Below are 13664 nucleotides of genomic sequence, written 5' to 3' on the forward strand. Positions count from 1 at the left end.
GAAGGAATTAGAGATTATTGTGTGGTGGTTATGATATAAGAGACAGAAAACTGGGTGCAGCAAGGGAGAACAGGAAGGGAAGTCGAAAAAACGAAAGGAAAAATTCTTATGTTTTGGAGTGGATGTGCGATTTTGTGTGTGAAATTTCATAAAATATAGTAATGAAATGAATTCTGATGATGCCTCCTGCTTGTGACGCTGCAGGATACAGGTGTATTGAAAGTAGAACCCAGTTCACTGCACAAAAGTGAAATTCACCTGTGATGCCCCGCCCACTTTTCCCTCAGGCCCCGCCCACCTCTGGAATTTGCCCCGCCCCCAGGCTTCCCATGTGACTCCCCTCTCACGATTCCCCCACTGGTCAGAGTTAAAGGACACATCCCGGCGAGGCGGGTGCAAGAGGCCAGGCGAAAAGGCTCTAAGGGCCACATTCTGACCCCCAACCCTGGCCTGAGGCTCCCCATCTCTGGGTCTAGAACACTGTTTCCCAAACTGGGCGATACCACCCTGTGGTAGTGTGTGTGTGTGTGTGTGTGTGTGTGTGTGTGTGTGTGTGTGCTGGAACGATCCAGAGGGCCGGTAGTCTCCTCGGGTGCAATTTGCGGGTGTTGAATAGGAATTATGGGGCGGTGGAAGCATAAAGAAGAGAAGAGAATTTTGAAAAACCATTCGTACATTTTGCATCTGTTGGTGCAACATAGAGTTGAAGTTGCAGTAATTATTTTCCGAAATAAGTTGATAGCTGCACAGCAGGTTCATAATCATTCTCTTTAGGATTATTTTTAAGGTTATTCGTAACGTTCATTTTAAAACGATCCTTTGCTATCCTAATTTTTGCGTGTAATGTGAATGTTATCAGGGTTGATTTTTAATTTCAAGCTTCTTTTTAAAAAAATCATTTGTATTGATTTTCTAATAAAAAACATCCAATTAATATATCCAATCATAATACAGTCATACCTCAGGTTGAATGTGCTTCAGGTTGAGCGCTTTCGGGTTGCGCTCCACGGCAACCCGGAAGTAACAGAATATGTTACTTCTGGGTTTCGCCGCTCGCGCATGCGCAAATGCTCAGAATGATGTCACACACATGTGCGGAAGCGCCAAAACGTGACCCACGCATGCGCAGATGCGCCGTCGTGCCTTACGATGCGAACAGGGCTCCGGAACGGATCCCGTTTGCATCCCGAGGTACCGCTGTACTCCAATTAAAATAAAAAAACTAAAATAGAAAAGACCAAATTATAGTCCAAATTATAATTATTAATTTTTCGGGGCTCCCCATGGTCTGGATTTCTGAAGCATATCTCCACATCGCAGCCCTGCCTCTCCTCACAATTTCAAGCTTCAAGGTCTTTCTTTACTATGTTTCAGGACGTAGGTAGAAATGTAGATGCGTAAAAGAATGCAAATTTGTCGCCGCATTTTTCTGCTTGTTCTAGTAAAGAAGGTAGATTTGGGGGGGGAGTTGCGCTGAGTATTTTTTTTTCTGAAAAGGTGGCGGTTGGCCAAATAACTTTGGGAACCTCTCGTCTAGAAGAAAAGGCTGTTCTGATATGGTTAGACCACAAGATGGCAGAAAAGAGAAAGGTTGGTAGCTTCTCAAGCCTTTCCAACATACCAGCCTCGATGGAGACCTGCAGACCTGGAGGATTAAATTTTACATCATCCTTTCCCTGGTTGCCCCTCTCTGTGAGTTTGGAGGAATTCCCACAATAGGCCCCAAGGGTGGGGAGAATGTCTGGAGAGACCTCTAAGATCCCATTCATCAAAACGGCCACTACAGCGGTACCTCAGGTTACATACGCTTCAGTTAACAGACTCCGCTAACCCAGAAATAGTGCCTCAGGTTAAGAACTTTGCTTCAGGATGAGAACAGAAATCGTGCTCCGGCGGCACGGTGGCAGCAGGAGGCCCCATTAGCTAAAGTGGTGCTTCAGGTTAAGAACAGTTTCAGGTTAAGTACGGACCTCCGGAACGAATTAAGTACTTAACGCGAAATGCCACTCTTATTTGGCTTAACCATGTCTGGAAGTAGAGCAAAATCATACACATTACCATCTGTATAGCAGCCTGCATCAGGCAGGTGCCCTCCAGGTGTGGTTGGGTTTAGGAATGGTGGAGTCTGGAATAGTAGACTCATAGAAGTTGGAAGGATCCCAAGTATCATCTGATCATAAGATCATAGAATTTTATAGAGTCAGAAGGGACCACGAGGGTGACAAAACTGAGAAGATCTATAATTGAGAAGATCCATTGGGGCTCACCAAATTTTGGGCTAGCATAGGGTGCTATAGGGATGTGGGTGGTGCTGTGGGTTAAACCACAGAGCCTAGGACTTGCCGATCAGAAGGTCGGCAGTTTGAATCCCCACGACGGGGTGAGCTCCCATTGCTCAGTCCCTGCTCCTGTCAACCTAGCAGTTCAAAAGCACGTCAAAGTGCAAGTAGATAAATAGGTACTGCTCCGGCGGGAAGGTAAACGGCGTTTCCGTGCGCTGCTCTGGTTCGCCAGAAGCAGCTTAGTCCTGCTGGCCACATGACCCGGAAGCTGTACGCTGGCTCCCTCAGCCAATAAAGTGAGATGAGTGCCGCAACCCCAGAGTCGGTCACAACTGGACCCATTAGGTCAGGGGTCCCTTTACCTTTACCTAGAGTGCTATATTTTGAAAAATTGGCGAAGTCCACCCTTGCTCTGAGTTTTGCTGAAACTCGCCTTAACTGAAAGCGAGACCGGGGAACGCTCTACGAGCAAACAAGAGAAATGAATGGAAAGTTTGCAGCCTAAATAAATGACCAACCCTTTTATCCATTTATCTTTCAAACGTTTTATTTAATTGTCTGCCTAATACAAAAGTATCCATATCCCCACAGCTGAGCCCTTAAAAAGGCGTCCCCCAAAATTGCATACATGAAATATAAAAGACAGAAACAACCCCACCCTCAACACACACACACACAATGACAATGAAAGTGCTTCATCACACATATTCTCTTGTTCTAATCATTACACTGGTCCTGCAAGGTAGGCTGGTGCTATCACTCCCATATTATGCTCAGGGGAAACAGAGGCTGAGAGCGCATGGCTTGCCAATGTGGCTCCTTTCCAGGTGTTGTAGATCATGGCTCGCATCAGGCGCCAGAGATGATGGGAATTGTAGTTCAACACCTCTGGAAAGGGTAGCAGATGAGACAGCCACCCTAAGCCCCATTGACCTAGAAGTTAGCCCCACCAAATTCAATAGGACAAGCTTCTTAGTCGGCATGGCTAAGATTCAATTGTGAGGCTTTTCTGATCTCTGGCTCATCTACGGATGCTCCCTTGACATTTGCCTCAGATTTTGGAGTCCCAGATGATCTGGCCTCGTTTCCAAAGTGGAGCAGGCCTGGAACGTCCCTCCTTTGCTATTTCCAGAGTTTCTGCGTGTGCCTTGCTTGCAACCATGTCTGGTTCTTTCCTGCCCGGTTCATCCCTCCCTTCTCCATGCACACTGACTGTGAAACACTACAATAAAGCAATCCTGACGCAATTGTGTGCTGCTCTTTTTTTGGGGGGGTGATTCTCCTCTTACTGACACGTGCCGCACCAAAAACAATCTCAGTCAAACGGCACTCACGCCTCCTCTGCAATGTCTTGGTGGAAGGGGTGCAAATAAACTGGGGCTGAGCTTAAAGATGCACTGGTCCCAGTTCCAAATTGCGGAGGAGCTGAATTCATAGCAGAGTAGGGAGAAAACAGGGGCCACTCAGGCAACTGATTCTTTTTTTTGCCACCATGCTACACCCAGCTTGCAAAATAACTCTTTTGGAACACCGTTTGCAGGAAAGAATAAAAACGTGAAGGAAAATCTCCTTGACGTATCTAAGAATAGCCCTATGAACTAAACCACAGTGTTAAATGCTAAATTCTGTAAAAGTATGGATGGGGTGTCATTTCATATGATTTATTATTTTGTGGTTTTATGTTGTAACTGCACTGAGACCTGCAGGTATAGGGCAGTATACAAATTTAATAATAATAATAATAATAATAATAATAATAATAATAATAATAACAACCAGTGTTTTTTTCTAAAAAAAATGTTTAGGGGTACTCTCATATTGAAATACTGCCCCTCAATGAGGCCAAACGCAGATTCACGAAATGTTTAGGGGTATGCGTACTCCTGCGTACCTCATAGAAAAAAAGCACTGAGAAGGAGGAAGAGGAGGAGGAGAAGAAGAAAAAGTTGGTAGCCATTAATCACCAAAACAGCTTTCCATGGTCTTGCTTTCTCTCTCTCTCTCTTGCTCTCTCTCCATAACTGTCAACTTTTCCCTTTTCTTGCGAGGAATCCTATTCAGAAGAAGGGAATTTCCCTTTAAAAAAGGGAAACGTTGACAGCTATGCTCTCTCTCATGCAAGTAAGCAGGCAGGCAGGCAGGCAGGCAGGCAAGCATACAGATCTAAACAGAGCTGCTCTTCTAATGATCATATCCAAATTCTTCCCATTTCTTTTTAGAGGACCCTGGGCAATTATGACTATTTTTTTTGGAACATCAGTTTATCTGCAGAGCTGGTGATGCCAGACGAGTGCAGGGATCGCCAATATGGCATCTTCCCAAAATGGTTCGGCTACAACTCCCATCAAATGGCTTTAAAAGATGATTAGACAGAGGAGGAGGAGGAGGAGGAGGGGCCCAAAGAAGGATCCTGGCTATGACGGCTGTGCTCTGCAATGCTTCTGAAGACCAGTCTCTCTGCACCTCACGAGGAGAGAGTTGCTCCTGAGCTCGGATCGTGCTTGTGGGCCTCTGAGAAGAGGATGCTCAACTATTTTAAAGTAGTGGTTTCCTAGAAACCTGAGGCCTTTCTGTTAGGTATCATTGGACCACAGCTGAAGAAGGAATTGTTTAATTTGTTTATGTATGCCGTGGCAGTGGCAAGAATAGTCTATGCACAAAATTAGAAAAGCAGGAAGCCCAACGGAAGAAGAATGGCTTATGGCTTACTATCCTTGGGATAGTAGGAACTGAATTGCCCCCAAAAGATGTGAAAGTATTTTTGTATGCCACGACAGCTGCTAGGATTTTACTAGCCAGAAAATGGAAAACACAAGAATTACCAACGGAAGAAGAATGGCAGATGAAGATGATGGAATTTATGGAGCTGGCTGATCTCACCGGGAGAATCCGCGACCAGAAAGAAGAGGACTACCAAGAAGACTGGAAGAAATTTAAAGACTATTTGAACAAATGAAGATGAAGATGATGGAATTTATGGAGCTGGCTGATCTCACCGGGAGAATCCGCGACCAGAAAGAAGAGGACTACCAAGAAGACTGGAAGAAATTTAAAGACTATTTGAACAAATATTCTAATATTAAAGATATATAACCACTTGAAAGAACCAATCAGGCCTAGGATTAAATTAGACTTAAATATATAAATAAGAAAATGTATTATAAGAAAGGTAAAGAAATTGGAATATGACTGTAATATTGTTTTATGAAATAATGATATAGGAAACTGCTACATTCAAATTAAGAGGAAATTCAGATGGAGGAGATTAGAAGAAGTCAACCAAAATGTTTATGAAAATGGATTCTAATTAATTAATTGAGTTTCTTTTTTTTCTATTTAGGTATTTTAAGTTTGTTATTTTTTCTTCTTCTTTTTCACCTTTCTATTGTGTTGTTGTATATTTTCTTTTTTGTTATGTCTATTGATGAAAATTAATAAATATTATTGTAAAAAAAAATGGCTTATGAAGACGGGATATGCTGAGATAGACGAACCGTGAGAATTAAAGAACAGAACGAAGAAAACACTTCTTGAAGAATGGCAATGTTTTGTGGAATATTTGCAAAAAACATCACGGTTGTGTTAAAACGTATGCTTGATGGTTGGGTGGGAAGTCAACGGAGATGAGATATGTATTCTGACGGTTGTGTAAAAGAATTTGTAAAATTTGAAAAGTTAATTTTAAAAATGTGGTTTTTTTAATAAATGGGCCCTGATCCAACAGGCTCTTCTCATGTTCTTACGGACTGCACTGCTCTGGACAAAAGTTGTGCACCTTCAGCCTTGACGAAAAGCTGTGGCTTCTGTTCTCGGAAACTGGCTTATTCAGAGAGGCCTTTGTTGAATCCAGCTCAAGCACGGTCTCCACTGTCTTGAGTGGCTACAGCTTCAGACAAGAGCGTCTCTCGGCCCTAGTGGCGTTCTAGCTCCTTGCACAGAGGGCAGCAGGTGGGCTTTGCTGTGCCTCTGCGGCAGTTGCTCCTAATGGACGTCACCTGCTTGTTGCTGCGTTCTCCCTCTCGTTTCATTATTAGCCTGGCGCAGGGCCTTCTTGGTAGTGGCGCCCTCCCTGTGGAACGCCCTCCCTTCAGATGCCAAGGAGATAAAAGAGCTACACAACTTTTAGAAGAAGTCTGAAGGCAGCCCTGTATTGGGAGGTTTCTAATGCTTGATGTTTTTAGATTGTGCTGCAAGCCGGCCAGAGTGGCTGGGGAAACCCAGCCAGATGGGCGGGGTATAATAATAATAATAATAATAATAATAATAATAATAATAATAACCATCACCGGTTATATTAATGGTTGTTCATTGCACACCTTTGCCCCCCTTTCCACCAGTGGCAAAATTGCTCTGGAGATCAATGGTGGGTGAGAGAAGGTGGGTTGGTGATGTTACAGGTACTAGCCATGATGTGCTGAGCGCTGCCCGCTCTTCAAATGAACCCAGGAAGCTGTTAGGTCCATCTAGCTCAGGATTGTCTCTCCCACTCCTACCACCAGGTATTGAGCCTGAAAACTTCTGCCATGCCAAATGGGTGATTTGCCACTGAGCTATGAACCTTTCCCTGATGGGAGAAGCCTATAAGGCTGGATCGTTCTTTTCCAGGACTCGCACTGGGGCAGAAAATGGTCCATGTGGTTTAGGTTGGCAAAAGCTCTTTCCAAGGATACTTAAAAACATGGAAATCTCCAAGTGGGTCACTGTGTTAGCCCATGACAAAGAATAACAAGGGCTGCTGCAACTATGATGTAGAAGGAAAGGCGAGAGGGGTGTGTTTGTGTGTGGGAGCCCCTGAACCTTGGTGTCACAAGGGGCACAACTGAAATTTGAGACCCCAAGTCCGCCACTACTCCGTTTATAAGTAGTCTACCACTGATGGTGGAATGAGTTGAGGACAACAGGAAGGGAGGGCTACTGCCTTCACCCCCCCTGAGGCCACTTTGGAAGACAGGATTCTAGAAGCCAAGCCTGGTGAGGAACGGTTGAAGGAGCTGGGTATGTTAACCCTGGAAAAGAGAAGACTGAGAGCCATCTTCAAATATCTTAAAGGCTGTCACATGGAAGAGGGAACAAGCTTGTTTTCTCCTGCTCCAGAGGGTAGGACTCGAACCCATGGCTTCAAGAAACAAAGACAAGATATTCTGACTAAACATCTGGAAGAACTTTCTGACAGTAAGAGCTGTTTGACAGTGGACTGGACTCCCTTGTGGACTCTCCTTATTTGAAGGTTTTTAATCAGATGTTGGATGGCCATCTGTCATGGATGCTTTGCCTGAGATTCCTGCATTGTAGGGGGTTGGTCTAGATGACCCTCGGGGTCCCAACTCTACCATTCTGTGATTCTATGATTCCACAGAAAATGGCCCTTTGGTCTGATCCTGCAGGACTCGTCTTTCCAAAAAGGGGAGTGCGCAATATCACAGAGCAGGAAAAGTCTTGCAATGGTTGCCAGCTGAGTGGAGCCTCTTCATCCAGAGAGGGTCTACCTTGAGATAAAAGGGGAGGTTTATCACCTTAGTGGGCCTCCCCAAATCCCACCAGGGGACATGAGAAGACTGATATGGGTGTGCCTTGCTCCACGCCAGGAAGTCTTGTCGTATGTTCTCCAGGTAGCTCAGCAGCAGACTCTAAATCTCAGGGTTGTGGGTTCGAGCCCCATGTTGGGCCGGTTTCCTGCGTTGCAGGGGGTTGGGCTAGATGACCCTCGTGGTCCCTTCCAGCTCTACATTTCCCCTATGATTATATGTTCTTAAAGCTATCCTTAAAAACCAATCCCAATTTGAAATCAAGAGAACCTTTAATAGAAAAACAAAACAAAACAAAACTTCGATCATCCTCCGCGCTTTCCTAATTCTTATAAAATAGGTTGGGTTGCAATCCTTCTCCCCCCACCAAATTTCAGCCTCTCCCTACCCTCCCCGCAACACACACACACACACACACACACACACACTCACAATCGATCAATTCAAGACCTAGAAAGAAGCACAGTGTTTTAAGAGATCAAACCGGAAGTCTTTGAAACGAAAGCAGGAGGAATGTGTTTGTGTGCGTATGAGAGGAAACAGGGCGGTTAGATTACAAAAGAGGAAGAGAACCCATGTTTGGAAGACCCCAGAAACATGTTGTGCGCCCACTGAGTCACAAAGGCAGAAGGACACCAGAGCCTCATGGCCACTGCTTTCCGCCCGATGACCTTGTATTGGAGACAGGAGACATGACTTCTCCCAGTTCAGACGGGCTGATTTCCAATGTAACATCGCTTCAACTGCCCATGTGCAAAGCACTGCTGTCACCCCCCTTTAGATTCCACTTGGAATTGCATCAGTAAAAGCTCCCTTTGGTGTGTTGGTGCCACGGATTTTATAGGATCTTACAGGAGACAGTGAGTTTGCTTGTGGTGAGTAAGGAGAGGCCTGTAGTCTTATTATTTGATTTTACAGGTTTTTCGAACCCAGAAGCTATTCACTCTATTGTTGGGGGAAAGTGGGATGTTCTGTCTCTCTCCGACATTTACCCCCCCCCCTTTCAGTGTCTATCATCTTACTTTTTTTAAAAAAAAGATTTAAGTAATAATAAAAGAACCCTTTAAAAGCTGTTAACAAACCTGCTATTGCGCAGTTGTGGGGATCGGATTAGGAATTGTGTGCCACTATTGATGTTACGGGCACTAGCCAATAGGTACTTGGTGGGTCATCTCAGTGGTGTAGTGGCAGTTGCCAGTGCCTGGTGCCTGGGGCTCACGCAACTGCAACCCCACCTGAGCAAACGGGGTTACATTGAGTCGCCTGCCTGCCCACGCAGTGGGGAGCCCAGCCAGCTGATGCAACCCTTGGCAGGCACAGCGGACTGCTGGGCCAAGCCACACTGCCTGCATGGGGGTGCCTCGTTTGTGCCCCCTCAAAAATTGTGCGCCTGGGGCAAATGCACCCCTGGCACCCCCAAGCTACACCCCTGGGGTGGCTCCAACTATCTAGACCTCTTGAAGCGAATGGGCTCGCTTGTTAATTTCAGTGAGTTTACTCTGAGCTGGATTAACATTAGATACAGCCCACAATATTTATTTCTTTATAACAGGGGGTGGAGAACCCCTGGTCCAAGGGGTGGATATGGCCGAGGATGCATCCTTTAATTTTGATGATGCCCCTTGCGTGTCTGGATGACAGGTGTAGTGTGCGTAGAAACCAGCTAATTGCATAAAAGTAACCTTTGCATTGATTGCTCTATCCACTCCCCCCCCCCGCCTCACCCAACAGTGGCATGTGGCCCCCAGAAGCCCTCCCAGCAGCAAATGGGGCCCTCGGGATGAGGTCTCTGCTCCTGCTTTAAAACAGGTCTTATTCTTTCTTCCAGGAGACAGAATGGGATTTGGAAGGAGAGCAAAAAAACCCCACACATGTGCCACTGGTCCCAGCTGCCTCAGACCCCATTGCACTTATGTATGGCTCCAAAACATGTTAAATTCATATATAGTTTTATGAGAAACAGGCATTTGCCAGCATTTCTCTCCAGGTTGGGAAGAGAAAAGGCAAACGAGTGAGTGGAGTGGGAGACTGTCACCTAAGAGGTCCTCATTTGGAATCACAGGACGATAGAACCGTACTGTTGGAAGGGAACCAAAGGCCCATCTAGTCTCACCCCTTGCCAGGCTGAATGTTGAGACCATGGTGCAAGATGGCTCCCGTGGAGGGCATGGCTAGGGACCAAATGGCTGACGTTGGAAGGGAGAGAAGGGATTTTTTCTTTTTTTTAAGGGATTGTTGTGAATTTGCGCAATTTCTACATGGGATTCCCCTCCCACCCAGTGCTATTTTTCAAGAAAAAGAGGTGCCAGCACTCACCATGAACGCCTCCCTTGTTCTCTTAGAATGGCAATGGCGTCCGCCTGAGAGGTGCCGGAACTGAGTTCCAGCGAATTCCGGCTGAGGAAGAAAAAGCCCTGCTCCCACCCTCTCCTCATACAAACAAACAAAAGAAACATCCCCAACTTTGCATAATGTTACATTGGAACCGGGTTCGGAATCCGTTTTCTGTGCCCGACGAGTCTTCCGCGGCACGGGCCCATCTCAGCGGACTTGGGGAGGTCTGTGTACAGGGCTTTCCAGAAAAAAGCTCAGAGGGGAATCGGCCACACAATGGCCATATATGAGTCCATGGGTGCCCCCGGTGCGCGAGCCCGCCCCCCTGAATCACCCGCTGTCCGAGGATGTGTGAGGGGCAGTGGAGGGAGACTTCCGCCGGCGGGTGGGAGTCCAGCAGGAGCGTTCGGAGCTGTTGGAGGTGCCACAGGTGCGGGGCAGGGCCCGCTGCTGCTGGCGTATGGCTTGGCTGACGAGGCTGGGGAGCGCATGCAGTGTCAGGCCCAGCATGTCGATCTTCCCCTCCAGGGCGCTGATGCGCTTCTCGAGGTCCTCGTTGCGCTCCTGCAGCTCTGACACCATGTCGTACATGACGTTCTGCGTCTGGCGAGAAGGGAGAGGAAAGTGGGAAAGGGTTGGTGGTTGTTGTACTGGAAGAGAGTGGGGTGGCTCCAAACCTCCTTCTTACCACCTCCCCAGACCTGCTTGTTTATAGTAATAATTTATTATTATTATTATTATTATTATTATTATTATTATTATTATTATTATTTATACCCCACCCATCTGAATGGGTTGCTCTAGCCACTTATTTCTCTGCACATTCTGTGAGACCAGGGGGGAGGGGAGCTGGTCACAGCAGGAGGGGGAGACCACCAGGACTCTTCATCAACCTGAATCATCTCTGCCTCTTGGCCTCCCTTCCTCTCCAGCCTCTGCTTCTTCTTCTGATTCTGGCCCTCTCTCTGCCACACTCTTCCCGCTTACTAAGCCCTGTTACCTCTTCTGCCCCCTGGCTATGAGCCTTCTTATCCTGAGGGTTTCCTAGGGTGCTCCAAACCTGGTGCCTCTCATCCAGCCCGTCCCCTTCCTTCCTTCCTTCCTTCCTTCCTTCCTTCCTTCCTTCCTTCCTTCCTCTGTCCTTCCTCTGTCCACTTTGGGAACCACTGATCCAGCTCAATATTTCCCCTGACAGGTAACAGCTCTCCAGGGTTTCAAGCAGCGGGACATTCCCAGACAGTTCCAATATCAGGGATTAAACCTGGGACCTTTCACCTGTAGAACAGATGCTGCAACTTCCCCTTATAAATAAAGCAAGAGCCTAGTCTTCATGATTCTGAATAAAGGGCTGGCTACCTTTGATAAGATAGGGACGCGGGTGGCATTGTGGGTTAAACCACAGAGCCTAGGACTTGCCGATCAGAAGGTCGGCGGTTCGAATCCCTGCGACAGGGTTGCTCGGTCCCTGCTCCTGCCAACCTAGCACTTCGAAAGCACATCAAAGTGCAAGTAGATAAATAGGTACCACTCCAGCGGGAAGGTAAACAGCATTTCCATGCACTGCTCCGGTTCGCCAGAAGCGGCTTAGTCATGCTGGCCACATGACCCAGAAACTGTACGCCGGCTCCCTTGGCCAATAAAGCAAGATGAGTGCTGCAACCCCAGAGTCGGCTACGAATGGACCTAACGGTCAGGGGTCCCTTTACCTTTTTACCTTTGATAAGAATTGCATTGAGCAGGGGTTGGCAACCTAAGGCCCATGGGCCACAAGCGGCCCACGGGGGTCGTTTAACTGGCCCATGAGCCACCCCCGAACTGAGCCGCCAGCTTGGCGAGTCCCAACGCGCTGCGCTAAACCGCCGCAGTGTGGCATGGGGACTTGCTTCCGCAGTGCCAGAAAGTGCATCTGCGCATGTGCAGATGCCAAAAATTGTGTCTGCGCAGACGCTAGAAATCATGGAGTAAACCTTGCCAACCGCTGGCATTGAGCCCCTACCCCAATCCAAGGTGATTACTTCTAGCAGAGACCCAAAAATTGCTTGATGTTTCCGTCACCCAGGCGTGGCTCACCTTTGACAAATCCACCAGGGTGTTTGCCTGGTCGTTGAGCTTCCTCTGTTCCATTTTCACGCTCCTCAACCTGGAAAGCGAAAACGATAGCGGGAATTAAAGATGAGGGGAGGCGGGCAGGACGTTGGGGTTTCACGAAGCAGCGGTCTGCAGGTGGAACAGACAGGAGATGAGAGAAAGAGATTCCACCATCACCGTAGACAGACATGCACACAATTCCAGATCCCGCCTTGCTGGATCCAAACACACACCCACCCAGGCATGCAGGGAGCCAATGGCACGAGACCATTGGCTTGGGTGGAGACAGCTTAGAGAAGAGCCCTCTCTCAGCATGGAGTGACCCTCCACCTCTAGGTTTTGGAGGGACTGGAGAAGACCTTCCTGTCTCAGCTGAGCCTTGGAGGTCAGCCACTCAGTTTCTGAGAAACCCTGTTGGGTTTTCACCCCACTAGAAAATTTAGAGGCCCCTTACCACTTTTAGGGATACGGTGCTGCTTTTAAATATTAGTCTGATTCACCCTGAGAGCTGTCTTCTTGGCTTGCATATTGGTTTTGGGGCACGGATCAGGTCATATTTGCGTGAAAATGTAAACTGGATGGATGTCTCTTCTAAAGCATCCGGAAGGCATCAGGGCAGGGAAGGTGCTGCAACCAGATCTCCTCCCCTCTTGTCTCCCAGAACCAGTAGAGGCATGAAAAGGGTGAAGAGTTGGCTGATGACAGGAGTAGTCTCTGATTGCTTGGGGGGAAAGCCCTGGAGAGGAGGGGGTGGGGACTTTCAGTCTCGGCAACTGAATTTTATGGAGGAAGATCACCGGAAATGAGATGCTCTCCTCATCAGGCCTGGAACTCAGCCACGTCTGTGGAGATGGTGTTTTTGCTAATAAAGAGTTAACTCCACCTTTGAACTGTGTGATCACTGACAGGCACACTCTTGTGGCAGTCCGAAGGATGGATTCCATGGACCTTTCCCAGCCTGGCTTATCAGGAAATTGGGGAAGCAATGGTGGGGCGGGAGAGAGAATCATCTCACATTCCCTGAGTTATTTGAAGATGCTCACGCTATGTTTACAGCCCTTAAACAACTCAGGTCCCAAATATCTGAGAGACTGCAGACTCTCACGTGTTAAGAACATAAGAAGAGACCAACCAGATGCCCATTATGGGAGACTCTCAACCAGGACTCGAACACAGAACCAACTCGCCCTTCCCGTGGGTTTCGAGCAACAGGCATTACTGTCTAGGCATCGCATAGCCATTGTTGCTAGCGGAAAACACAGCAGAGGTGGCCCTCTTGCCTGCAGAAGTCTTTTTTTGGGGGGGTGGCAGTTTGGGGAGAAAGATTGCCTTCTTTGTGGCAGCCCCTGCATCGTGTATCTCCCTCCCCACAGAGATCTACAAGGCACCTTCATTGCCCAGCTTTTGTCACATGCGGAAAATGTGCTGCATTATC

At 47.4% G+C, this 13664-nt stretch overlaps 1 protein-coding gene across 2 annotated transcripts in view; it reads right to left on the reverse strand.

Annotated features, from left to right (window-relative positions):
* Positions 1-8367: 8367 nt before the first annotated feature.
* Positions 8368-13664, reverse strand: part of KCNN1 (potassium calcium-activated channel subfamily N member 1) — an 81649-nt gene continuing 76352 nt past the window's right edge. For both annotated transcript variants that reach the window (XM_079960726.1, XM_079960727.1), the window contains exons 8-9: positions 12212-12281; positions 8368-10744 (exon numbers count right to left, since the gene is read on the reverse strand). In XM_079960726.1, the coding sequence (XP_079816852.1) occupies positions 10472-10744; positions 12212-12281 (343 nt within the window). In that variant the 3' untranslated portion in view covers positions 8368-10471. The remainder of the gene's footprint in view (positions 10745-12211; positions 12282-13664) is intronic.

This window comes from Podarcis cretensis (genome assembly GCF_951804945.1).
Source record: "Podarcis cretensis genome assembly, chromosome: 18".
Taxonomy (NCBI): domain Eukaryota; kingdom Metazoa; phylum Chordata; class Lepidosauria; order Squamata; family Lacertidae; genus Podarcis; species Podarcis cretensis.